General features: G+C 39.2%; 1 protein-coding gene across 1 annotated transcript in view; it reads left to right on the forward strand.

Annotated features, from left to right (window-relative positions):
- The window catches only part of LOC145355770 (protein phosphatase Slingshot homolog 1-like), an 86,498-nt gene extending 61,133 nt beyond the window's left edge, over positions 1 to 25,365 (forward strand). The window contains exons 12-15 of the mRNA XM_080208125.1: positions 256 to 402; positions 6,318 to 6,518; positions 8,921 to 9,626; positions 15,488 to 25,365. Of these exons, the coding sequence (XP_080064251.1) occupies positions 256 to 402; positions 6,318 to 6,518; positions 8,921 to 9,626; positions 15,488 to 17,425 (2,992 nt within the window). The 3' untranslated portion in view covers positions 17,426 to 25,365. The remainder of the gene's footprint in view (positions 1 to 255; positions 403 to 6,317; positions 6,519 to 8,920; positions 9,627 to 15,487) is intronic.
- Positions 25,366 to 27,130: the final 1,765 nt, after the last annotated feature.

Here is a 27,130-nt window from a genome sequence, read left to right on the forward strand (position 1 = left end):
GCCAGCTTAGTTTATGTGGTGCAGGAGGTCACAGTTTTTTGGGTACTTCACTGATTGATACATCTACTTATTTCAACATCAGAGACACTGAACATTGTAAGGACAAAGAGCCAATATTTGTAAACATGTTGCAGACTTGTTTATTATTATGCTGTGCTTCCTAACTACATGCATTCTAGTAGGTAATCCATCATTACTGCTTAAAAAGATGATTATCAAAAAATTTCTCTAAACAATTTTTCTGGTCTCTTACAGTGTTGGTTACATCTTAAATGTAACCAGAGAAATAGATAACTTCTTTCCAGGATTGTTCTGCTATCACAATGTACGGGTATTTGATGAGGATGCCACAGATCTACTGGCATATTGGAATGACACATATAACTTCATTACAAAAGCCAAGTAGGTAGAGGAATATTCTGCTTTGTAAACTAGTTTTCCATGTTGGCAAAGAAACCATTTGATTGCATTAGCTGAATCTCTAGATCAAATATATACTGAATCTGAGTTGATGGTATGTGCATTAAAGCAAATTCAGAACCTATCAGTAATGTAGTGTAATGAATACTGCAGTGCAATGAATGTACATGCCCTTAAGTGGTTAAAAGCTGAGAAAAATAGTCTAACCATGAAGTTGGATTTAAAAAAAGGCTGATAATATTGTCCAAAGTTTAGTGAGCCTGAGGATTGGAAGGATTTTAGAATTCAGCAAAGGATGACCTAAAAATTAATGGAGATAAAATACAAGAGTAATCTAGCAAGAGAAATGAAAACAGACTGCAAGCACTTCTACAAATATGTACAAAGAAAGAGATTAGCAAAAGTAAATGTAGGCCCTTTACCGACAAAGACAGGAGAATTTATAATGGAATGAGGGAATGATAGATATTCAACAAACACTTTGTATCTGCTTTTATGGTAGAAGAGACAAAACATTCTGTAAATGGTGAGGAACCAAGGGTCTAATGAGAATGGTGAGCTTAAAAAAGTTAGCACCTATATTAGTAAAGAAATAATACTGGAGAAATTAATGGGATGAAAATCCTTTGGACCTGATGGCCTACATCCCAGAGTCTTAATAAAGGTGGCTACAAATATAGTGGATGCATTGTCTCCATTTTCAAGTGTTCTCTAGATTTTAAATTGATTCCCACAGATTGGAAGGGAGCAAATGTTACCGTTATTCATGAAAGCAGGAAGGCAGAATACAGGGACTATAGACCAGTTAACCTGAAAATGCTGGAATTATGAGGGATTTAGTAACAAGGCATTAAGAAAATCGTAATATGATTAATCAACACAGATTTATGAAAGGGAAATAAAATTGTTTGACAAATCTGTTAAGTTTTGAGGTTGGTAGTATGGTAAATAAGGGCGAACCTGGAAATGTACTGTACTAGGAATTTCAAAAAGCAATTCAGTAAGATTCCACTAGAGGTTATTATTGCAAAATTAGGCATTTGGGATAATAGGGACAATATATTAGTATGAGTAGACAGTCATTTTTCAGTTGGCAGAATGTGATAGATGAAATATAATGTGGATAATTATATTAATTAATAATTATATTAATTAATTCCACTTTGGAAGGGAAAATAGAAAAGAAATTTTTTAAATCGTTAGCGACTAGATATTGTTGGTATTCAGAAGGACCCAGGGGTGTTCTTTATACAAAATCACTGAAAGTCAACATGTCGGAACAGGTAGGAATTAGAAAAAAAAATTGGCTGGAATCATCTGCAAAAGTGGGAGTTATCATTGGGTTGCTGCTATACTTGAACTTTTCCACACCACAACATAGCACTACATTCCTTACCGGGTCTTCAGAGCCCAGCTTTTCCTGAAATAAAAGTCACAACGCTGTAGCATCAGAGAGAAGACAGGACATGCACCTTTTATATGGCGCAAGCTGCTGTCTGGTAAGTTTAAAGGTCCAACATGAATGTTAATGAAAGGGGAATGGGTGAGTGGATAAATGAGTAAGAGGGTAGGAGAATTAAGTGAGTGAAGTAGCAGGTGGATTTGGGAGGGATGTCATTGGGTGTAGTCCCTTGAGGGAGGGTTGCTGTTAAGAGTGGTGGTTGTATGGTTGGGAGTAGTGGTCAGTGTGGGATCTGTATGGGTGCTTAGAGGGATCAGCTCTGTTGTTTACAGAGGAGTTAGACTAGGATTTTTCTGTCTAACATTTCCTGGATATCTATTTGGGTAACTGCATGGTACTGCCCAAAGTTTCTGGCTCTAGCTTTGAGTTGGAGACTTTCACAGAGGTCCCAGGAAACAGTGCGTATTCCCGTAAGAAGTGGAAACATCCTGGGCAACTCCCAGGGAGGTCAGTACATCAGGACTTCCACAGGTTTTCTTGTGTCTTGCATTCTGTCTCAAACGATCCGGAGACCAGAAGATCTAGCATTATCACTAAAGGATTGGAGCATAAGAGTAAAGAAGTCTTACTGCAATAATATAGAACGGTGATGAGATCACACTTCGAGTACTTTGTACAGTTCTGGTCTCATTTAAAGAAGGATGTACTTAAGAGAATGTGACAAAATGTTCACTTGACCATTACCTGGGATGTGGGATTGTCCTATGAAGAATGAATGAATGAGTGAGTAAACTAGAGACATATCCCCTAGAATTTAGATGAATAAGAAATTGACATGTAAAATTCTGATGGGGCTTGACAAGTTAGATGCCAGGTCTGTTTGCCCTGGCTGGGGAGTCCAGAACAAGGTCTCATAGCCCCAAAATAAGGATTGGCCATTTGGAGAGACGAAAATTGTTTTCACACGATGGATTGTCAATCTTTGGAATCATCTGTTCCAGAGAGCTGTGGGTGGTCAATAATTGATCTATTGTCTTAAATATACTCAATAGATATTTGAATACTAAGGGAATCAGTAGAGGCATGGAGGCAAATTTTATTCGGCTGGCACAAGAATCATAGTGGGCAAAGGGCGGACCATGGAAGGATCCACTGATCTCAGGCAGCATTTTCCAATTTCGGAGCGAGCGAAGCTGGAAAATCCCACCCACAGAGTACAGATGCAAGCAAGTCATTGTGAACATTCACCAAATTGTGGTTTAGCCTCAACTGAAGTATTGTGTCCAGTTCTGGCAGCACAGTTTCAGAAGGATGTGAAGGCATTAGAGGGGGTACAGAAAAGAGTTTGAGAATGGACCCAGGACGAAGGATATCAGTTGCATTGATAAGTTGAATAAGATGAGGTTATTCTTGAAAGAAGAGAATGATGAGATTTGGTAAAGGAACTCAAAATAATGATGGATCTAGACAGAATAAATGGGGAGAAACTATTCCCTTTGATGGAAGGTTTGCAAGCTGGAGTGTCAATTGTATATTAATTCTGTCTTAATTGTATGCAGGTGGTGAACATTAATTGGGAATTTGCTCGAGAATGTTTACAAGTGGTATGGTGGCAAAGTGGTTAGCACTGCTGCCTCACAGTGCCAGGGATCTGGCTTCAGTTCCAGTCGTGGGTCACTGTCTGTGTAGAGTTTGCACATTCTCCCTGTGTCTGCATGGGTTTCCTCTGGGTGCTCTGGTTTCCTCCCACAATCCAAAGATGTTCAGGTTAGATCGCTTGGCCACGCTAAATTGGCTCTTAGTGTCAGGGGGATTAGGAGGGTAAATGTGTGAGGTTAGAGGGATAGGACCTGGGTGGGATTGTTGTCGGTGCAGGCTTGATGGTCCAAATGGCCACCTCCTGCACTGTAATTTTGATGAATCTATGATATGTAGAGAGACGTTAATTGCAAGGGTGATGTAGATGAGTTTGAAGGTGCCAATTAATTATCGCTAGATGTTGTGAGCATTCACACCTGAGTCAGCAAAATCAGTAAGGGCAAATTTTGGGCAATTTTATTAATTTATTTGATTGAGCCTCAGATTTAAGGTGATTGGCAAAAAAAACCAAAGACAATATGAGGAAAAATATTTTTGTGTAGCAAGTGGCTACAATCTGGAATGGATTGTGATGGCAGATTCAGTTGTGGCTTTCAAATGGAATTGGATAAGTATTTGAGGAACAATAATTTTAAGGGCTCTGGGGGAAGCTGGGCAGTGGGACTAAGTAAATTGCTGTTGCGGAGAGTTGCACAGGCTCAACAGGCCAAATGTCACCCTCCTGGTGCTGTCGTCATTATGTGACTGTAGGGTTAGTGAAGGAAGATGGAGTTGATATAGAAGATCAGCTGTAATAATTGTGGAGCAGGATGGAAGGGCTGAATGGCTTACTGCTATTTCAATTTAGGAGGCATGGTTAGCAAGTTTGCAGATGACATGCAAGATAGATAGCAAAATGGACAGTGAAGTGGGCCAGTGGGCTGATGACTGGCAGATGGATGTTAATTTAGATAAATGTGAGGTGATGCATTTTAGTCAATTGAACCAGAGCAGGACTTATTCAGCTAATGGCAGGACATTGGGGAGAGTTTTAGAACAAAGAGATTTAGGGGTATAGGTTCATAGCTCCTTGAAAGTGGAGTCACAGGTGGACAGAGTGGTGAAGAAGACTTTCGACATGGTTTCGTTGGTCAGAACATTGAATACAGGAATTAGAACATCTTGTTGAAGTTATACAAGACATTAGTAAGGCCACACTTGGAATACTGTGTACAGTTCTGGTCACCCTATTATAGAAAGGATATTATTAAATCATAAAGAGTGCAGAAAAGATTTACTAGGATGCTACCGAGACGTGATGGTTTGAGTTATTAGAAGAGGTTGGATAGACTGGGACTTTTTCCCTGGAGTGTAGGAGGCTTGGAGGTGACCTTTTAGAGGCCTATAAAATAATGAAGGGCTTAAATCAGCTAGATAGTCAACATCTTTTCCCAAAGGTAGGGGAACCTAAAACTAAAAGGCATAAGTTTAAGGTGAGTGGGGAGAGATACAAAAGGGTCCAGATGGGCAAATTTTTCAGAGGGCAATGTGTCTGGAACAAGCTGCCAATGGTAATAGTTGAGGCAGGTACAATTTTGTCTTTTAAAAAAACACTGGGACGGTTGCATGGATAAGATGGATGTGGAGGGATGTGAGCCAAATGCAGGCAATTGGGAATAGCTTAATGGTTTTAAAAAAATGGCATGGACAAGTTGCACCGAAGGACCTGTTTCCATGCTGCAAACCTTTGACTATGTTCTTGTGTATTATAATCACAGAATATGAAACATAACATCAGCTGTTTGAGGAGCCACGATAACAGATCCACATGCAAAATTGGGTGAAAATATCTTTTCTTTGTGGATGGAGGAGCAATAACCTCATTCTTAAATCCAACACTATTTAGCACAGTGAATACTTATAGCTTCAGTGTTCAAAAAGACTATCGATGGATTTTCATTGAATAGAATATATAAGAATATACTTCATACTAATACTCAGGAAAGTAATTTTGAACTTTGGAATGGATTCATTGGTCTTTTATTGTTCTTAGCAAACTTTTTGAGGTGTTCATATTTAATGTTTTAAATTACTAATATATCGATAGAGGCAAGCGAGTGCAGTGGTAAACCAAGCAACATCCCACTGGGCTTGATTTATTCTATATATTTGAATGCTATTATAATTGGAAATATTAGATCTAATAGACTGTAGAGAGTTATGGTCTGGAGAGAAGTTGGGGAGGGGGAATAATTTATGATTGTTTAGACAAAATTATTATGACCAGTTAAACCAAACAATTGTTTACACTTGCAAATAGATTTAAGTGGTTATCAGATTTCCTGGGCAAATTGTATCTCATATAATACAGGCAATCTAATAGAATACTGTGGCTCCGTTTTCTTGGGAATAGGTGAAATGCAGCCATTAATAACTGAATACATGTGTTTTTCAATGTTCTGTTAATAAGTGTAAATATCGAGTCCTTGCTTGCCTTTAAGTTCAGGAAAAAAATTAAATGGTTTCTTCTCTTGGGAGGTTTTGACTCTGGTTGCGTACATCCTAAAATAATTGGAGATCATTAGAAAGCATGTCTAAAGTAGTCTTAGAAGACCTTTTCTAGCTTTATGTAATTTGAAATTTTAACTTCAACTAATTTGGTGTTAGTATGTTGGGTTAATATCCTAAAGATTTAAGCAAGATGATAAAGACTTGGAACTATTGTTGGAACCAGACCTAAGTGCCCATTAGTGATCAGAAAAGGGCACAATTCTTATATAATGCTATTTAATGCTTCGTTTATTGCTTTTCTGTTTGGCGTTTTCAGTACATTGACTTCCATTCTAAGCTTTCTCTCGCTTTTCAGACAAGGTATTTATGCAACTGTTTTAGCTTTCTAATCTTTCTTTACGCACAGGAAAAATCACTCCAAGTGTCTGGTACATTGCAAAATGGGTGTTAGCCGGTCTGCGTCAACAGTCATCGCATATGCAATGAAAGAATATAGGTGGCCACTCGAGAAAGCCTACAAATATGTGAAGGAGAAACGGAGTGTTGCACAGCCAAATGCAGGGTTCATGAGGCAGTTGGCAGAATATGAAGGCATTTTAGATGCTAGGTAAATAACTACTTCTGAAGCAAATCAAATCTAGCTATTAATACACTGTCACATATGACATTGCTGTAAAGTATTAAGTCCTAAGGTGCTTCACCTCATACAGGAGTGAGGGGAAATCTGAACTTAAGTCTTTATGCCCCGCTCTTATCGTACACAAAGACTGAGGTGAAAGATAAATGAGGAAGGCAACTGAGCATACTTCACAAAAAATTGGCATGTTCGTGTAAATGAATTTAAGGTTACAGAAAATAATTTATTAATTGGGGACGAGTATTATGGTTGCTAAGATTATTTTTGCATAACTAAATTCCAGGCATTGAAGGTCATTGCACTGCTTGTTTCAGATTACTTGAGGGCTGGTTAATTTGTGTAATGATCGATGATTTTTAACTGAGCATAGCTTTACATACCTGCAATAAACCAGGAATGGTGTTAAAGATCACTGGCCCAAAAGAAAAAGGACATGGAATTTAAATTATTTTTCTCAATTTTCCCTTTTATTTTGTTGCTCAGGTCTCCACGCAGCACCTCAGGGCATTTCTATACGTTAAATACATTATTTAACCACTTTTTGTTGCTGATGCAATTATATTTATTGAAATAGTAATAATAGCAATGGTGAAAGCAAAATTTAACCTTTTCCTAGATATACACATACTGTCAGCATGTTTTTACACGCGGCAGTATTAATTAGCTGCTGCAAATCAATCAAATGATGTGTGTTGACTTACCCTTAGATTTTTATTTCATTTTGTGTAAGAATCCTATGATGATCCAGTTTTGATAGAGGCTCCAGTATGTTGGGAATTTTGGCTTGATTCACTGTGTTTTCCCATTTCAGTGTAGTAAAGTTTTATCTCATCCTTATTGCTAATTTGCTCTGAAGCCTTTGAAACTTTATAAAAGGAGGCAGCCCTGATCTCCCATCAACAACTTGAAAAAAAATATTTATAATAGAGGGGTGGGATCTCCAATAATATTCTGAAGACTAGGCCATTGTTGAGCCTTATCCCAGAATATTTGGTTAACCCATTTACCCAATTGTAAAATAATTCCAACTGTGTGTGCAAATCCCTGTTAGCTTCAGTGTTTTCTGGCCAGATTCCTTGCATTTATTAATAGCCATTGTTTTTATTTAAAGACAAAATTAAAAGGATGTCAAGTTATTTAGAATTTAATTATCTTGGTCAATAAAATCAAAGGTATATTAGTGGATTTCTTGTGGTGGTACGCAAGGGGAACCAAGACCAAGCAAGGGAGGTAGGTAATTGGACCAGGGTGCATGGGTGTAATTCACTCACCTTTAAATTAATGCCTATACCTACTTTTATATTTATATTGTAGCTTTAAAATAGAAAAAGCCAATTTGCAACAATAATTGCACCCTCATGCCTGTAGTGGCACTGCAGTTGCGCCTCAGTGGATTCAAGCTGCCAACAATGAAAAGTCAGCAACTACTTAAGTTAGATAAGAATAGCAAATATTAGAAATAATCAGCTTATCAAGCAGGCAGTTCTAATGAAACATTAACTCACTTTCTGTCTCCACAGATGTTGCCAGTATTTTATTTCCAAATTCCAGCATCTGCAGTATTTTACTTCTGTATTTAAACTAAATTAGTAAACAATGCAGCACAATTAAATACCACTAACTTTAGGTAGCACACTACCTAAAGTTAGTGATATTTTACCTGAAGACTTTTAAATGATTTGACAGTTCCGTATGCAAGAATAATGCATGTAATTCTTTTTTGAGAGGAAATTTCTAATGCTGAAGCTAAACTCTCATAGAGTGTTAAGTTTTATTTTGTTTCCTTGCTTGACGAGAATTTTTGTTGCGTTAGCATGGGTCCGTGTTAAAGAATAACGTCTGCTAATTGTTTGTGGCAGCAGCTGAGTAATTCTGAGCTGGTCAGAAGCATGCATTGGTACGTTAAACAGTCTAGCGTTAAATTAGAAAAATGTTGGCTATGTCTTAGCGACAGCACGCTTGCCTCCGAGACAGAAGGTTCAAGTCTTTCTCCAGGGATTTGAGCATATTATCTCAGCTGATGCTGCTGTGCAATACTAAGAGAATTTTGCACTGTTGGATTTACCATCTTTTGATTGAGATGGGTGTAAAAGATCCCATGGCATCATTTAAAGAGGAGAAGGCCTGTTTTCTGGCCAATATTTATCCTTCAAACAACATCACTAATATAGATTTTCTGGTCACTATCTGATATGTGTGGGACCTGCTTGCATGAAAATTTGCTACCATGTTTCCTATTTTACAAAAGCTGTTTGGGACAACTTGAGGTTGTGAAATAAATGCAAAATTGTTCTCTCCTCCTTGTTAGATCACTAAGCAATATTTTACCAGAATTGACCCTGTGGTAATACCTTCTTTTTGTTTTAAATCAGTAAACATCGACACAATGTGTTATGGCGACGCAACTCTGAGAGCGACCTCCAAGAGACTGTGAGGGATTCAGTGTTTCAGAGCAATAGAGCATCCATCCAACAAGACTTGAACAAATGTAAAGCAGGAATTCAACACACATCTGGGGAGCAGAAATATAGCAGTATTGAGACACCACAAAATGCAGTAGTGGCCAACAAGGTTAAAAGTGAACCAGTAAATTCCAATTATTACTTCAGGTGTCTGTCGGACCCTATTACAGACAGTACCTTCATCAAAAAGCAGAGAGAGCTGGAACAATTTTCAGTCCGAGTTGACGATGTGGAAAGGAATGAAATTCAGATGGATAATGCAGAATTCAGATTCACGGAAGATCGTGAATTTGACAGTGAGGTACTTGACTCATCTCAGCTTCAGAATACTTGTGACAGTGAAAGCAGAGTGCTAAGCCAACAGGGAATTACTTTCCTGACGTTTACAGCAGTGGAGGAGTCAGAAGAGGAAAATGAGAACACGCTGAACTGTGGTATGTATGATCAAGGTGACCACGTCATGGTTAATGGACCTAATAAGGAAAGTGATGCAGAGGCAGTTGCAAACTTCACAAGCAAGGAGCAAGATTTGATGTCAAATTTTGAGAGTCAACTCGATAAAGACAATGTGAACAATAACAACAACACAACAAGACATTGTTTGAAAGAGGATAAAGTAAGTACAAATAATAAAAGAACTATGACCATTTTAGTATATTCCAACGACTCATTCACTTGAAAATGACCTTTCTATTTGCTGGTTAATACACGTATTACTATTGAATACCTGATTTAAACATATATTTCTTTAAACAAGACACCTGTGATACCTTCAAGATTCAATTTGTTTTTGCAACAATTGGATACCAGATTTACCCACATAAAAATGGCAATATTGTTACATATATAGTTACATATATAGTTACATATAGTCACAGCTCCAGGGTTTGGGTTCAGTTCCTGGCTTGGGTCACTGTGTGGAGTTTGCACATTCTCCTCGTGTCTGCGTGGGTTTCTTCCGGCTGCTCCAGTTTCCTTCCACAATCCAAAGATGTGTGGGTTAGGTTGATTGGCCATGCTAAATTGCCCCTTAATGTCCTTAGATGCGTAGATTAGAGGGCAGAGTGGGTAAAATATGTAGGGATATGGGGGTAGGGCCTGGGTGGGATTGTGGTTGGTGCAGACTCGATGGGCCAAATGGCCTCTTTCTGCACTGTAGGGTTTCTATGAATCTATTGACATTTGTATCATAGCAGTTATTTTCCTTAGTTTATAAGACTAATTTTGATTTCTGTTGAAGCAGTGAAATGCTCATATTGCTATGCTAGCAGTAATAGTTATGTAATTTACCAGATTTTGTTTTTAATTCATTGCATGATCAGAAACTACAGCATTGATAATTTATTCAATCCAGTAAAATTTAACTGATAATAGGAAATATTATTCAGAAAGAACATTCTGTGCTTGAACGATCCCTATAAATCACATAGGTTGAACATTTTACTGTTGGGTACCTTGGAGGGCTTGGAACTTTAACTGTTCTTAAGCCTAAATACATGTTGGACAATCTGGTGGATGCACAAAAGTAAAATATAACACCAACTTCAGTGGAAGCTTGGATTAAGAGTAAAAGTAAAAATGAAGCTATAACCCCTTGATTACATAAATCCTGAGTTGCATCACATTGGGGGAGAGAGGGAATGATATTAGCACACTTTTGATGCTATAAATTTTTCACAAGAAGGAAAGAAATAGGAACAGGAACAGACAATATAGCTGCTTGAGCCTGCTCCGCATTTGGCACATAGTAAGAAACCAGATGGTGGTTTTGGGGATAATAATCCTGAATCTTCCTTACCAACAGGAACTCTTCCATTGCTACTTCCAAACTTGTGATAGTTTTCTGTTCCATTAAATCGTTTATTCCACATCTCTATTAATTCTTTACCAGAAAATGCTGCATCAATTTCTGATATTTTTGACAGGTGCCCTAGTCCTTGATTCCTATATTCAGCAGCAGAGGTTTCCTAGATTTAATTTTTCCATAATCCTCAATTTTTCACAGTCTCTTTGAAGTCCCTTGTCACCTTCTTTATCTTGAGAGTAAATTCTCAGCATAGACCGTTGTTCCGTGTAACCCTCCTTGATTATTCCACAAATCATCAATGTAGCCATCTCCTGGATTCCTCCTCATAACCCAACATAAATATTTAATTTAGTTTACCAATAACATAAACTACACATAGTGATTGAAACATAGAAACTAGAAGCAGGAGTAGGCCATTCAGCCATTCGCACCTGCTCCTCCATTCATTTTGATTATAGCTGATCATCAAATCAATATCCTAATCCCTCCTGCCTCCATATCCTTTTAGCCCCAAGAGCTATAGCTAACTTCTTCTTGAAATCAGACAACGTTTTGACCTCAACTACTTTCTGTGGTAGTGAATTCCACACTTAATTCACCATGTTCTGGGTGAAGAATCTCCTCACCTCAGTTCTAAAAGATATAACCCTTATTCTCAAACTATGACCCCGAGTTCTAGACTCCCCCACCATTGGAAACATTCTTTCCGAATCTACCCTGTTAGAATTTTATAAGTTTCTCTCCTTCTTCTGAACTCCAGTGAATATAATCCTAACCGACTTAGTCTCTCCCCATATGACAGACCTGCTATCTCAGGAATCGGCCTGGTAAACTTTTGCTGTTCTCCTATAGCAAGGACATCCTTCCTCAGATAAGGACACCAAAACTGTACACGTTATCCAGGTGTGGCCTCACCAACACGCTATACAATTGTAGCAAAACATCCCTCTCCCTATACTCAAATCCTCTTGCCATGAAGTCCAGCATACCAATTGCCTTCTTTACTGGCAGCTGTATCTGCGCGCTTACTTTCAGCAACTTATATATGAGGACTCCAAGGTCTCATTGAATATCCACCTCTCCAGATAGCCAGACATTGAAAGAAAATAGGAGCATAATTTTCACACACTTTATAAGCACATGTTTACAGAGTCACACATTAAAACATACACTCTGAAAACTAACAAAATAGTTTCATTCTGTCCCTGTTCATAGGAGCACAAGTGAATCTCCACACCATCTGAATACAATTAATATACAATCAACAGATTCCACTTGATGCAAGCTGGGACCTGTGCCCTGGCAAATCAAAAGTCTAGGGCTCAAAATAGGGCTTTAAAGTAAAAAAGGTGGGGAGAATGTTTGGGCAAGAGGAACTTTTTAAAATGAAAGAGAAAAGGCCACGACAAATGAAACGATTATTGGATAAAATAAGAGTACGACAGGAAGGGACAAAAATGTTCACAGTAATGTTGCATTACTGAATATGATCAAATGGTGGTTAACAAATTAAGTTTAATGTGTTTTATCTGAATTCACAAAGTATTTGTAATGATTTTAAATAATAACATAAATAGTACTAAATAGATTTGATATATTAGCTCTTACAGAGATGTGATTGATGGTGCTAGTGGGGTTCAAAGACATATCTTATTTGACCAGCAGTTGCAGGGAGAAGTCACTAAAGAGTTCTAGGCCTCTCCAGACATAAAGTGGTTTCTTTAACCAGTGACACTGCTTTCGCAGCCCCTAACACTTGTTCAGGTAGGTCAACTTGCGGGTTCCAATGACTTGACACGTTACTCCTTCTAACACGGGTAGTAAAGATGAAGGTACTCACCCTTTCTTAGGAGGCATGTCTTGCCAATGAATTCTGACTTATACAGTTTGAAATTGATCAATTATACATTTCTCTTATCAAATTCTGCCTTTCGTCAGCTTTGAATCAATCATCTTCAATATACATAAAACATTGATAATACCTGTCATAAACCTGAGCCAATTGCACCTTGCCCTCTGGCATAATGGTATTTTGTTAGTCCGTAGAATCCGGATGTAGCCTCCCCTTCTAATTAACTTAACCTCCTGTATCACTTAGCAACCACCAAGCTTGGTGACACTTGGCCACCAAGTTCAAAGTTAGCATTCCCACAGATTCCTTTCCAGGTAACTACCAAACCTGACGAACACGTAATCCTGTGTCAGGGCAACCACCTATCTTATCTGGACAGTGAATATTTCTATTGATAAGCAGTCTTGAGAACCTTACTGCTAGCAGTTCTCATTGATAAGAATCTGTACATTCTGAGGTTTCATTGTTTCCTAAGAGTGTGGTTCTGTCTGAAAGTCCCAGTACCATCAGGCCTTACGGCAACTTATTCTTGGCCAAAGTGCACAATCACTTTATAATAATACAGGTAATATATTTAAAATATCAAAATATGCATTTGAATCATAATCACTTGTTTTAAATCTCTTACTACATTCACGTGTGTAAATTATTCTCTTGTTAGCTTATAAGTCTGATTTAGAGTCATTTAACTCAATGCTGGTAGTTCTGTCAATGTCTTAAATGTCTAATTGTTTAAAATCTTCTCTAACCTACTAAGATTTTTCCTTCCCCAACACACAGTAACCAAGGTCATGATCTAAATATTCTAGGATATTTGACATTCCAAAAAGAGAGACAAAATGGAAACTGAGGGAAGCTGGTCCTGATAATAAAAGATGACTTAAGGAAAATAGTCAGGCTGCATCTTGGCTCTGAAGAATTGGTGCAGTTGGTGATATGAGATGACAAGTGGCCGGGAATGCTGGTGCGAGTAGCCCCTGTAACAGTAACTACACTTTTGGACAGAGTATTAATCAAAAAGTAAGAGGAGCTTGTAACAAAGGCAATGAAATATTTGTGAAGACTTTAATCTTTATGTAAACTGGGCAAATCAAATCAGTAAAAATAGTTTGGAGGACAAATTCCTGAATGCAGTTGAGACCGTCTTCTGGAAGAATACATCATGGAACAATCATGGATAAAATTAATGATTAGTAGTTAGTGATTAAGATGAGTAAAAGAAAAGTACTGAGAAGCTGATGGACTGAAAACCAACAAATCACTGAGATCTGACAGCTTACAAGCCCTACATCCTATCATTCTAAAATACTTGGCTACAGATTGCACTGGTTGTGATCTTTAAAAATTCTCCAGATTTTCAAATGCTCCCTAGGAATGGAAGTATATGTAACAAATGTATTCAAGAAAGGACGGAGAGCAAAAAATGGGGAACTACAATCCAGTTAATCTGGCATCAGTTATCAGGAAATTCTGGAATCTTACTGAAGAATTGGTAATGGAGCACTAGAAAATTTTAATATATTGAGGCAAAGTCATGTTTTTATGCAAGGGAAATAATACTTGACAAATCTTCTTTTGAGGATGTGATTCCTGAGTGGATAAAGGGGAACTAGTTGATGTTATATATTTGGATTTTTATAAGGCATTTGATTAGGTGCTATATAAAAGATTGTTTCAGAAGATGTGTTGGGATAATATATTAGCAGGGATAAAGAACTCATTAAAGGACAAAAAAAACCAGGAATAAGTGGATAATTTTCTGGTTGGCAAACTGTTACTGGTGAGGTACCACATGGATCATTGTGGAGGTTTCATTTCATCTACAGTCTATATTCATGAGTTATATGGAGTGTCTAAGTGTAATGTGTCCAGATTTATTGATGCTATAAATAAGCATAGATTACGTGAGTAGCCAAGAAGCTGACAGATGGAATATAATGTAGGGGGAAAAGGTTATTCAATTATTAATTCAATTATTGCCCCCCAAACATGCCTAGACCAGTCCACCCCGAGCCCAAATAGCCACCCTGTTCGCTGGCCTCTCTCCCTCTGTCAGTCAGCCCTAATGCAGATTGGCAGCAGGACCTCCCATCCCCTTGGCGCTGCCCCATGCCCCTTCTGGGCATTGGCACTTTAGCCCTTTGGTAATGCCAGAGGGCCCAGGCTAGCACTGCTAAGGTGGCCATATCTGGGATGAGAACAAATGTCTTCACTCAGAGTAAAGAGTCTTGAGAGATCTCGATGCCAGAGGGATCTGGATGTTCAGTTATATTTTCGAGGCTGAGAGCAATAGATCTTTCCATAGCAGTGGGGTTATAGGCATGAGGGGAAAGTGGAATTGAAGTTGCAGGTAGGACATGGTATTATGGTTTGAAGGCCCATATGGCCTCCAACTGCTATTTCCTATGTTCTTGAACCCTTTTCCTAATATATAAGTAAAAAAGATGTGGTGCCACAAAACTACAAATTGTTTCATTAACTGTACTAATACTGATAGCAACCCTGACTTCCAGGCAGTCTAAACTAAACTTCCAAATGCAGTTGGGAAACTGATTCTAAATCCAAGGCTAGAAAGGACTAGTGGCAGTTGTAAGCCCTGCAAATATCTTCCTCCAATTTGGGATACACAGTGTCAGAGATTGTCTCCAGCAGATTGCATTTTTTTTAAACTCATTGCAGAAGCACCTTAGATTGAAACTACTTAGTCATGATTTTGGTCATTACTGTTTATTATTTGTCTGTATATTTAGAGTTTAGTCAAACATCATTATTATTATCTGCAGCTTCCATTTTAAACTACGTTTCAAATTTATTCCAGGATGTTACTACTGCTGAAACTCCGAACAGTGTCAAACCTATTAATAATTTTAGTTTGGACTGCGCAGACTCTGTAAGTAATCTTGCGTGTGAGCAATTTACAGATTGTGCAAAAAACTTGCATCAGGAACAGATATGTGATAACACCACTGAAGACCCAAAAGCAACCACGTCCAATAATTTGGGATATCTATCAAACATAGCTTCAGATGTACCAATAACAGAAAACTTCAATAGTATTCTCAGTGAGCCAGATCTACATCAAGTGACAGAAAAGCCTGTCAATCGGTATGATGCTTTTGACACAACTGATAGAATATTTTTGCATGAAACAGCAGAAACAGGTGCAGATTTAGGAACAAACTGCGAAGGTCAAAAACAGCAGCAAAAAACAGTGAAGGCGCATCACAACTGCAAAAATGTGGCGAGTAACCTTCATGCTGAAACTTTGGTCCTTGATGCAATTGCTTCACTGTCTGGTAGACGCCAGGACTTGAAACAATTACCAGTAATAAGTCCATGTATGGGCAGCCATGACTATCTAAAAACTTCAATAGATTCAAAGACTGGGCTTATTCATCAAGAATCTAAAGCTGACAAGCAGGTGCTGCAGCTGCCGGAATCCATAAAACATCAGCCAGAATACAAATTAAGTCCAATAAATACTAATCTTCCAACTTTAGGAAATGAACAGGATAATATGGCGCAAATAATGAAAAACTCTAAGTTTGTGCTTTCTATGCCATCTATTCAAAAATCAGTAGACAATAATCGAACAGTATTTCCTAGTTGCAGTAATGAAAATATGGGTATTAAGCCAATGAAAGAAATAAAACAGCTGATAGATAACCAGGAGTCAGAAAGATCAAAAGTTCAAAGCTATTTAATGCAGCATCAAGAATCTATCCTTCAGCTTCAGAAGGCTGGGTTAGTGAGAAAACATACCAAAGAGTTGGAAAGGCTAACTTTTGTGAAGTCTCCAAACAAACCAGTGCAGAGACAGAATTTTGAAAATAGAAAAGCTGTACTTGCAGAGAATGACTCCCTGGATTTGACCATGCATGAGCCAGTGGTAGACACTCCGGATCTAACACAAGTTTACAAAGATGTGGAGAGCAATGCATTGCCAGAGGCTAGCTGTGATGAGTTTAATTTTATGGATGGTATATTCCAAAAAACATCTACACCTTATATGAATAATAGGAGTGGGTTCCTCACTAAAGATCGCTTGCAGCAAATCTGTGCAACATTGATACCATCTCCTTTAACTTCAAGCTTGACTCGTAGCTCCAGCAGCGATAGCCTTCACAGCATTCAAGGACAGCCTGGTTTAGTTGAGCTCCGGATACAGGAAATTGAAGCCAGGATGCGTCAGGCAGGACTGACTATCTGTTCAGAAATGAAGCGGTCTCATTCCTTAGCCAAACTGGGAAGCTTGAACATATCTAGTGAGGATCTGTCATCCAGGGAGAAAGAAGTTGAAACTTTCATAAGATCAGGTCACGTCAAACTAATTGAAAGTTTGTTATTGCCTAACGCAGTTGAAAGAATGCAGTGGAAAGGCAGTCTCTGTGGGGAAATGAAAAAGCAAACAGAACAGGCTTCCTTCATAAAGCCACTAAATAAATCAATTGAGACTTCTGTATTGGAACATACAGCTCTGAAATTGCCTGATATTCAGTGCACAGATCAAGTTGAACACCCTTGTAAGATGCTTTCTCCTATGAAATGCAGTTTAACTGATCCAGGAGTGACACGGCAGTGTATAGACTTTATCTCTATTCCTTCATTTGGACTAAGTCGGTTCCATACCCAGAGTGCCAATGAACTCTACCCTTTGACTTCTCGGGAGCAGAATGTACGAATGCACCCTTTCTGGAAGTTCGGAAAGCATTGTGAGAAAAAGAGAACTAGCAACCCGTTCTATAATACCATGTGATTTATTGGAAAGGAGAATGCATTTCAATCTTCCTGTTAAACATAAGAACCTTAAACCAAAAATATTTGAAGTTCTAGCCTATGTTGTCTAGTCTCTTGTAATAGCTCAAAATTATTCAAAAACTACCTTTTTTGGGAAGTACAGCTCCATGCTGATCAGTTTGCTTATTTGAGAATTGAGAATTTCTGAAGTTGCATTTTTACTTTTAAAATGAAAGTTCACACATTGTAACAAGAACAGTCCACCTTTTTTTTCAGAAAAGACCAATTCAAAGTACTGATTCAGTTGGAACTACTTAATTTTGGGAGGATTGCCATGAAACTTAATGTTCTTTGAAGCAAAGCCCTAAAAACTATTACTTGTTACATTCTCTAAACCTATCATAAAAACTGGAAAAAAGAAAATGACATGGATTAAGAAATAATTGCAACTGATATATGTGGCTTGTCTCCAAATCCTGCATGATTTGCACCTTTTTTTTAACATAATGGCCTTTTTGGTTGGGGGAGAATAAAATCTTTGCCAAGCTTATAGCATGAGTTCCATTTTACCCCTAAATCAATAGAACTTGCAGAAAATAGCACAATCATTCATTCTGTCCAAACAAAGAAAAATTGAGGTATGGTCCCTTTTTGGATCTACTTCTGTAAATAATTTCTTCTCCATTCTTGCCTTAAATTTAAATAATGTAGAATGTACTCTGTATAATAGTTTTGCTGTGAGTGAATATGCTGTTGAGAATGACCAGCATAGAGTAAGTACACACCAGATTTTGTCCTTTTCTACTTTTCCATTGATTCCCTGAGTGATATTGTGCCCTCTCCATTTAACAGTGATATTGAAATAATTTTACAGTGGTAGCTGTCTCTCTTTAAATTCAAAATTTCACACTAGGTTTTATATTTTTGTTGTAATTTCTTGCTACTTTGCATTATGTATGTAATTATTATGACTATTTCCCACTTGTTTGTTATTCCTCTGATTGCATTTCTTTATTCTTTCTCTTTATTCTGCGAGTTGCCATAACATTTGTCTTTTTTCTACAAATAGTGAGTATATTATGTATTTGAGAATTTATTTCTTAAAAAAACCTATCTCTGTGATATCTGTTCTTACTCAAAAGTGAGCCCACTCAAATCATCAAACGTATAAACATTATCCTTGTTTTAGAACGGTTAATTTGTCAAATTTTGCTGTTCCTACATGTGACAATTTTCCAGGATTATTGCTAATGCTTTGAAGAATTGGTTTCTGAGATTCAGTTTTTTTTTGCAGGAAAACTGGAAATCAGTAATCTTGCTGAAAGTAGACTTTCAGCCCATAAACTACAAGGAGAACAAACGCGTGTTTTAAACAATGTATAAAATAGACAACATTATAAACCTGTTGAAGTTTGCAATTCCTGGGGTTCCTGATGCCCCAATTGTTAGAAGCAAAGTTCCAGAGCAGGAGGAGGTCCCAAATTTGCTTTCTGGTCTATGCTGAGTTAACAGATTTCAACCAGGCTATCTGAAAGGATGCTGCAGAAAGCGTCCATTGACTAAAGAACAGAACATCGTCAAGTTTCCTGCTTCTGACTGATACTCAGGTGACTAACCAATCTAGCTTGCTTATGATGGGCCTTGCACATATAGATTGTTGAGATTTAATGCCTTGGTTGGCAGATGAAAATGACCACTTGAGAATTGTACTAGCAGAAACCTGATGTCTGTGGAGTGCACCCCAGCATGGTTCAATGTGTTCAATAGAGAGATCGGCAGAGAAGGGGAAAGGATTGCAAAAAGAAAGCATCCCAGGCAGAGTGGGTTGTATGCTCAGGTCCACCTATTAAAAGGGAGACAAACCATTTGAACTAAAATTGATGCCTCAAAACCCATCTCCCCCTTCTCTAAATATTCTACCTTTATTTTGTGCAGGAAGAAACCATCTAAAGGAATGCATTTGTGTAGTTGCTCCTTATAAACAGTACTTAATCTCATAACTACATGGGAGCACTTCTGTTCCATGACCCTGCATTGTTTCAGCAGTATTATATGGCCACTGTGTGGCAGGCAAGATGTAATTCATTGTGGTAATGTCAAATAAGATTGCATCATGTACTTTTGTTAAAAAAAACTTAATCGTTGTTAAATTATTCATTAAACTTCCTTGGAACTTCATAAATATGAACACAAGTTGGCATCCTTGTGCTTTCTTGATTTTTTTTGCAGCATTTTTCCACTGTTAATTGCCATCAGACAGATGCAGATGATTGCTGAGCAACTTTGATTTCAATTACAATTCAGACATAACTTATTTACTTATTTTCAAATTCCTGAGAAAGATGCTGGAGCTCTGCTATGATAATGTATTAATGTGCTTGAATCATCTTATAGTAAATATTGGAGGAAATAGTAATTATAACAGAGAATATTGTACAGCTTAAGTGCTGCAACACGAGGCATCAAAAAAAAGTTTAAATTAGAATTGAAGTATGAGAATAAACTGACTTGTTCGTCCATCGTCATCGATGAGGACCTCGACGCCATTAGTCATTTTGAGGCTGGTTGCGGTGTGTCCGAAGATGACTGATCAGGCCAATTCGGGCACGGAATGTCCTGGCACATATTGGACAGACTTGTGTAGATACTGTAGTGGTTGCACTGGTGGCTCTGGACTTGCACAGTTCGCGCTTAAGTTGTGCTTCTGCAATGCATCTTGCTTCGTAAGCTTGATGGCCTTTGTGGATGAGGCAGTGCCAGGTAGGGTGGTTTTGTTTCCCAGGTGTACGTGTCTATGTCAAGCGACTTCAGGGAGGCCTTGAGTGTGTCTTTCTTCTGTCCTCCATACGAGCATCTTCCAGCAGAGAGCTCCCCAAACAGCAGCTGCTTGGGTATGCGCTCGTCTGACATACGGATGATATGACCTGCCCACTGGGTCTGCGCTCTCATCAGCAGTGTGTGGACTGATGGTAGACTTGCTCTAGAGAGAACTTTAAAGTCTGGTACTTTGTCTTGCCATCTGATGTGTAATATTCTGCGAAGACAAGTCATGTGGAAATGATTGAGCTATCTTGCATGCCTTCGATACATAGTCCACATTTCACTGGCATACAGAAGGGTAATGAGCACTGTAGACCTTCAGTTTTGTTGCTGGGCTGATTCCTCGACGTTCCCATACAGTGGAGCGCAGTCCACCAAAAGCAGAACTTGCCTTTGCTAATCTGCAGTTAACTTCTGTATCAATAGTCACTGCCTGGGAGAGGATGCTGCCAAGGTAAGTGAACTGGTCCACTGCCTGTAGTTTCTGCCCTTTGATTATGATTATGGGTTCTGTGTACAGTGCATGAGGAGCAGGCTGGTGCATGACTTCGGTCTTTTTAATGTTAACGGTGAGTCCAAAGTTGTCACAAATCATGGAAAATTTATCCATGCTAACTTGCATCTCTGGCTCTGAGCAAGTATACAGGGGCAGTCATTGGCAAAGAGGAAATCTCTCAGAACAGTCTCTTTTGCTTTGGTAATAGCTTGAAGTCTCCTCAGGTTGAAGAGCTTCCATCCACTCTGTACTTGAGGTTGATCCCAGCAACACTGTCCTGGAAGGCATCATTCAGCATGGCAGTAAATATCATACTCAACAGTGTGGGTGCAAGCACGCAGCCCTGTTTGACGCTATTGGTGACTGGGAATGCCTCAGGATTTTCTGCTATCCAGTACTCTGGCCATCATGCCATCATGGAATCTGAATGAATTTGGGGGGGGCAGCCGAACTTTGACATGATCCTTCACAGGTCTTGTCGACTTACACTGTCGAAGGCTTTCGCGAGATCAACAAAGATTGTGTAGAGCTTGCGATTCTGCTCCTGGCACTTCTCCTGAAGTTGGCACGCAGCAAAAATCATGTCAATGGTCCCGCGACCTTTGCAGAAGCCACACTGTGACTCTGGAAGCAGGCCCAGCTCCAGATGAGTGACCAAACAATTTAGCAGGACTCTTGCGAGGGTTTTCCTGTAATGGAGAGCAGCAATATTCCTCGGTGTTGGCGGATACTTGCCGATTGCCCTTCCTCTTCTAGAGGTGTACGATGGAAGCACCTTTAAGTTCCTGAGGAATGGATCCTTGCTTCCAAAACAACTGGAACAATTCGGTGAGCTTCTCGATAAGTAGAGGACCAGCAGCTTTGTAGTTCTGAGTATGGCATCTGCCCCTGGGACTTTGCCACTGGATAGCTAGCTGACAGCTTTCACGACTTCGGCTACTACCGGTGGGTCATCCATGGCACTGTTGTTATCAACTGGGGAATCCTGCCTATTGCCTCGTTGTTAATAGATGACAGTCGGTTGTGACTTCAAAGTGTTTCTGCAGGCTCTGAGCTCCCTCTGTAATGACAGTTGTACCATCTGTACTCAGGAAGGGGAGCTCCCATGAGATTGAGTTCCGTAGAGAGTGTTGAGGGCTTCATAGAGCCGTTTCAAGTCGTTTCTGTCAGTGTATCCCTGTATTTTATCTGCCTTGGCGCTCAGCCAGGCATCCTGTATTTTACGCAGTTTATTCTGGACTGTCCTGTGAGCACTGGTAAATGCATTTTTTTTGGCAGCTGGTGATGGTCGTTCTGACAGGCCCAATGAAGACGGTGCTTTTCAACAAGTAGAGCCTGTATCTCCTCCTCATTCTCATCGAACCAGTGATGCGGTAGAGGGCGTGAGCATCTTCAGCGCAGATGTATGGACAGCATCCCTGAAGCGATCCCAGTCATCCTCAGCGTTGCCCGCAAAGTGTAGGTCAGCAAGCTTGATTTCTAAGTCTTCAGCCAGTGCTGAAGCTATGCTGGGGTTCTTTAGCTTGACCACATTGATTCTTTTCACAACTTTGCTTCCTTGTGGTCACCTCTTGGGTCTGATGCGGAGCCTCATTTTGGAGACAATGAGCCTGTGATCTGTCCAGCAGTCAGCACCACACATGGCCTTGGTCACTCTGACATCCTGCCTGTCTTTTCTCCTGACAATGACATAGTCGATAAGATGCCAATGCTTAGAGCGGGGGTGCATCCAGGAGGTCTTGTTATGGGTAGGCAGACGGAATGTTGTGTTGGTGATGAGGTCGTGTGCTGTACAGGTCTTCATTAAGAGTAGGCCATTACTGTTACACTTGCCCATTCCATGCATCTCAATGACTCCCTGCCAGATTGCAAAGTCACACCCTACTCTTGCATTGAAATCGCCAAGCTAAATCAGCTTGTCGGTACTGCTCACTGCTGATAGTAGGACATCTAGTTCTTCGTAGAACTTGTCTTTCATCTCGTCTGGGTTGTTCATTTGTGAGGGCGTAGGTGCTGATCATGGTAGCTTGACTTCTGTTCTGTAGCGGAAGCTGTAATGTCATAAGTCAGTCGTTCACGCCCTCGGGTAGACTATCAAGTTTCCGAACAAGGTGACTCCTGGTGGCAAATCCTTGAATTGGTTGAACTAAAACCTGGTGTAGTCAGACTTTTTACTGTGTTTACCCCAGTCCAACGCCAGCACATCCACATCATGGCAAATCCAACTCCAGCATCACGACGCTCATCAGTGCTGCAACTGCTCCAGACAAAGGTGTATCCACCTCCAATTTCAGTCAACTGACCTACGCTGGCAAGACCAGTTTCACTCAGGGCTGCAATTGACTTAAATCTAAAATTGGGGTCAACCAGACAAGATTGAGACCAAAAAATTTAACAGAAATCTGTAATTGCCTAAATAACTATAGGTATGTCAGTTTCTTGAATTAACATGTGTACTAGAATTTTACCGCCTCACCCACTGTGGAATCAGAGCAGTCGAGGGGCAGACAATGGAAATGTCTGTTGACTTCAGGTGGGAATTTGCAGTCTCGCTCAAGTGAGACCGTAAAATCCCTCAGAAGTCTCAATTTTGGAACGTCAGTTGAAAGTTATATTACTGTAGGTTTGTCTCTCTAATCTTCTGGTGTAGATTGGTTTGTGCTCTGCAGGATGATTGGTTAGACATCGGCTCCAAACGGCAGGATCCACAACTCAGCCAGAGTTCACTTTTTTTTAAGAAGTGCTCAAACCAGTGAATGGTCTTGGAGACAAAGTATTCCAAAAGTCATGTCTGAGGACTATGCAGCTTAAAACTCAGCGTATTTAGACAAAAAAGCCTGAGACTATTGATATCAAAGGCCACACTATCTATTTAGACGTGAAAATTATCCTTTAGGTTTGAGCAGCTGGCTGTAATCATAAAGTACTGAAATACCCCCACGTGCTGTATTTAAATATAATGGCCTGTAAGCTTCCAGCTTCAGTACCCAGTCCATAAAGTTTATTTTGTGATGCTACTGTTGGCCTCACTGCCAAGAAGGGTGAAAAAAAAATCCTGAACTCTCACGCTCATTGCAATCCATAAAATACTGCAGTTACTAAGTTTCTTGTTCAATTTGTGTACTTTTGAAATCTTGAAGGGTGATCAATGATCTCAATTGTTTTGTATGTACGTGCTCACATATAACACTGACTACAGTAAGTCAAGGGATGTGCTACTTTATATGGACAGGAAAATTATACAACATCCTACTGAAGTGTTAGGTGTGTGTCCTCTTAAGGCTACCAAGATTAATTAATAAGTAAAAGCTGGATAAATTCATTCAAAATTAATTACTATTCAGACTTCAGATCAGAACCCATGCTTTGTTTATGAAAGATGAATTGGAAACTTGTTTAAATTTGTGATCATATCACAATAAACAAGTGTCAACATTTTTTAAATATTGCAGACTTTGAAAGCATTTTAAAATACTGTACATACCCATGTAAAAGTTGACACATGGGGCAGGATTTTCCAGCTGTTCCCGCTGGCGGGATCTTCTGGTTCCCTTGATGGTGGCATGCTGCTGCAGGTTCCTCATCGGTAGAGGGTGCAAAAAAACAGGGAACCCCATTGACAGCAGTGGGACCAAAAGTTCCTATGGCGGGCCACCTCTGCCACTGCAAACATACTGTGGGGGAGTACAGAAAATCCAATCCATGATTTTTGCTTTAAAAGTTTGAAATTGATCATATATATGTAAAAGAAAACCTTAGTTTTTTTTAATCCAGCAACAAAATAATTTCTACAATCACATCAAAAACCTCCAAATCATTTTTTTCATTTAAATAAAACAAAATACAACAACCAACTTCCAGACAGAACATTAAATGAACAAATGCCTGGAACTTCTGTCTTCACCCATTGTCCTCAGTCTTCCTAGCTGGGGGAGGAGAGACTCCAGCTTTGTAAGTACTGATTCAGGACAAACTACCTGCACCAAAGCCTAGGTTAATGGTTGGGTGCAATCAGCATGACATTTTCTAATTTCCCTTCCCTTCCAGCAGACCCATTTGATACTTCTGCTTCCCTTCCTGGAGGCCTGGAAGATCCCACCCTCTCTTCTCCCCCAGCTCCCTTCATAATGGGCCATTATCCCAAAAAAGAATTGTCCCTAGGCTGTGGCTGTAATTAGGCCCAGACACCACAGGGCTCCCCTGAGCTCACAGCAATGGCTGAACTATGGCGGGGAAGGCAACAACCCCATATCTAATCCATGTGGCCCATTTGGGGGGTTGTGGGGGAAAAATGCAGAGAGAGTGATGGACAATAAACAACTGGTGTGAATGCTGCTTCCCCCATTACTGAGTGGATCCTTTTGAAGAGCCAAGTTCAGTGTGCTTTTGTGCCAGTTGAAAGTGCATCTACAACCTTGTACTTTTTAGTTGATGGAGTCACAGTCTTTTTTGGATTTCACTCTAGAATTTATTCTTTATTCCATGCTGTGTTGGCTCAAAACAAGCAAGCACATAACTCCTTAAAAATATAACTTGTGTAAAAGTCAGTCCTTAAATTTGTGCCTTAAAAATCGGTATTATAAATTTAACTTTTACATGAGTGTAGACAGATTACAAATAGATAGATCTATTTAATTATATTGGATGAGATTCGTATTTATTTCGCTCAAAAAAGACAGTAGGACTAGGGGGCACAGCCTCAAGATAAAAGGGGGGCGGTTTAGAACAGAGTTGTGGAGGAACTTCTTCACTCAAAGGGTGGTGAATCTCTGGAATTCTCTGCCCGTTGAAGTGGTGGAGGCTGCCTCGCTAAATATTTTTAAGATGCGGGTTGATGGGTTTTTGATAAGAGAGGGGATTAAGGGTTATGGGGAGAGGGCGGGAAAGTGGAACTGAGCAGCGACAGATCAGCCATGATCTTATTGAATGGTGGGGCAGGCTCGAAGGGGTAGATGGCCTACTCCTGCTCCTATTTCTTATGTTCTTATGTATTTAGGTAGATTCAAGGAAGTTAAGAAAATAGTTTTGTTTTTGCTCTTTGTGATCCCTAAACCAATCATTAAAGGGAGGAGAATTCGCCTTTATTTTGTTGAAGTACTTTGATCCTAGAAATATGAAAGGTTCTTGATGATCACAAAGCGCATTATTGAGCTGAGACAAAGTAAAATTGTGTTCCAATAAGCTAACGACCATTCTTCAGATTCTACTGTCAACATTTACCAACCTTAATCCAACATTTTGAAAAGCAGAAAAAAGCCACACTAATCAGACCAGTATATATTCTATTGATGTACAATTGTAGCAACATATGAATGTGGCCAACTGTGATAATGGTGTGGACAGTGTCCCACTGTTATTGTTCGAAAATCAGTCCTTCCCAGCAGTTCAAGACAAGAAGTCATTCAAAGTTTTTCCTCTCCTTTGCTAAGACCAGAATCTGTGATGAGTACTTGATATAACAATTGGTTTTCTGTTAAGAGGCATTGACTGTTATTTTATTTGCACTAAGTTAATAAGAAATTTTGACTGGAATTCTCCAGCCATTCACGCCCTGCTCGGCCAAATCTCTCTCCACTGCAGTGGGTCAGAAGAATCCTGCTGGCATGTATGGACAGAAAATCCCATCCAAACTTTCTTGTTGACTTAATGCAACTAAAAATTTAACTGCTTATAGATATTTCCAGTTGGAGAATCCGAAGGTTTGTGCACTCAACCTTAGAATTCAGAATTTTTAATTTATTTTGTCTTGTAGGGATAACAAATTGTCCTTGCGTCTAACTGAAACAGTGGAGCCCCAACGTTCTCCTCCTCATCTCTCTAGGCATATCCTGTCCTAAACAGTCTAATGTCTGTTTTTCTGTGACCTAATTTCCTGATTTTAAAATTTCTTTCTTTCTGGAGCTTTTCTTATCAAAGAAGACATTTATTTAGGGAACAGAAGGCTGAAGATGACTGTTAATTCCCGTTCTGGTTAAAAGTGAGACATTTAGAATGTTTGAAATTGTCTGAATAAAATTCTGACTTTCATCATTTTTATTGCCACATGACTACATCAATTGTGACATTCTAGGCAACATATGTAATGCAATTAGCAATTTTGAGCCTGGAAAACTTGTTTTGAGAGTTTTATTGTAAGTTAATATAATGTGTCAAGTTGTTAAGAGTGGGCTATTGTGAAAGAAGTGCTTTAAGACGGAGTCCTACACTTGAAGCTGTGCTATGATTTTGTTTAAAAATGAAAATGCTACTTTAAATACTTTTTTGTTTGTACAGATATACTTCAGTGCCTTTAATTTTGTGAATACTGTACGTGTGATGGTTGTTGGGAGAAAGCATGATTTTACAGATGCAGTGTCGAGAATCCAATGTGTAATGTAAAATAATGTCTGTTCACATTTTATGTACAAA

The sequence above is a fragment of the Carcharhinus amblyrhynchos genome, chromosome 20 (assembly GCF_965287045.1).
Source record: "Carcharhinus amblyrhynchos chromosome 20, sCarAmb.v2.hapA, whole genome shotgun sequence".
Classification (NCBI taxonomy): Eukaryota; Metazoa; Chordata; class Chondrichthyes; order Carcharhiniformes; family Carcharhinidae; genus Carcharhinus; species Carcharhinus amblyrhynchos.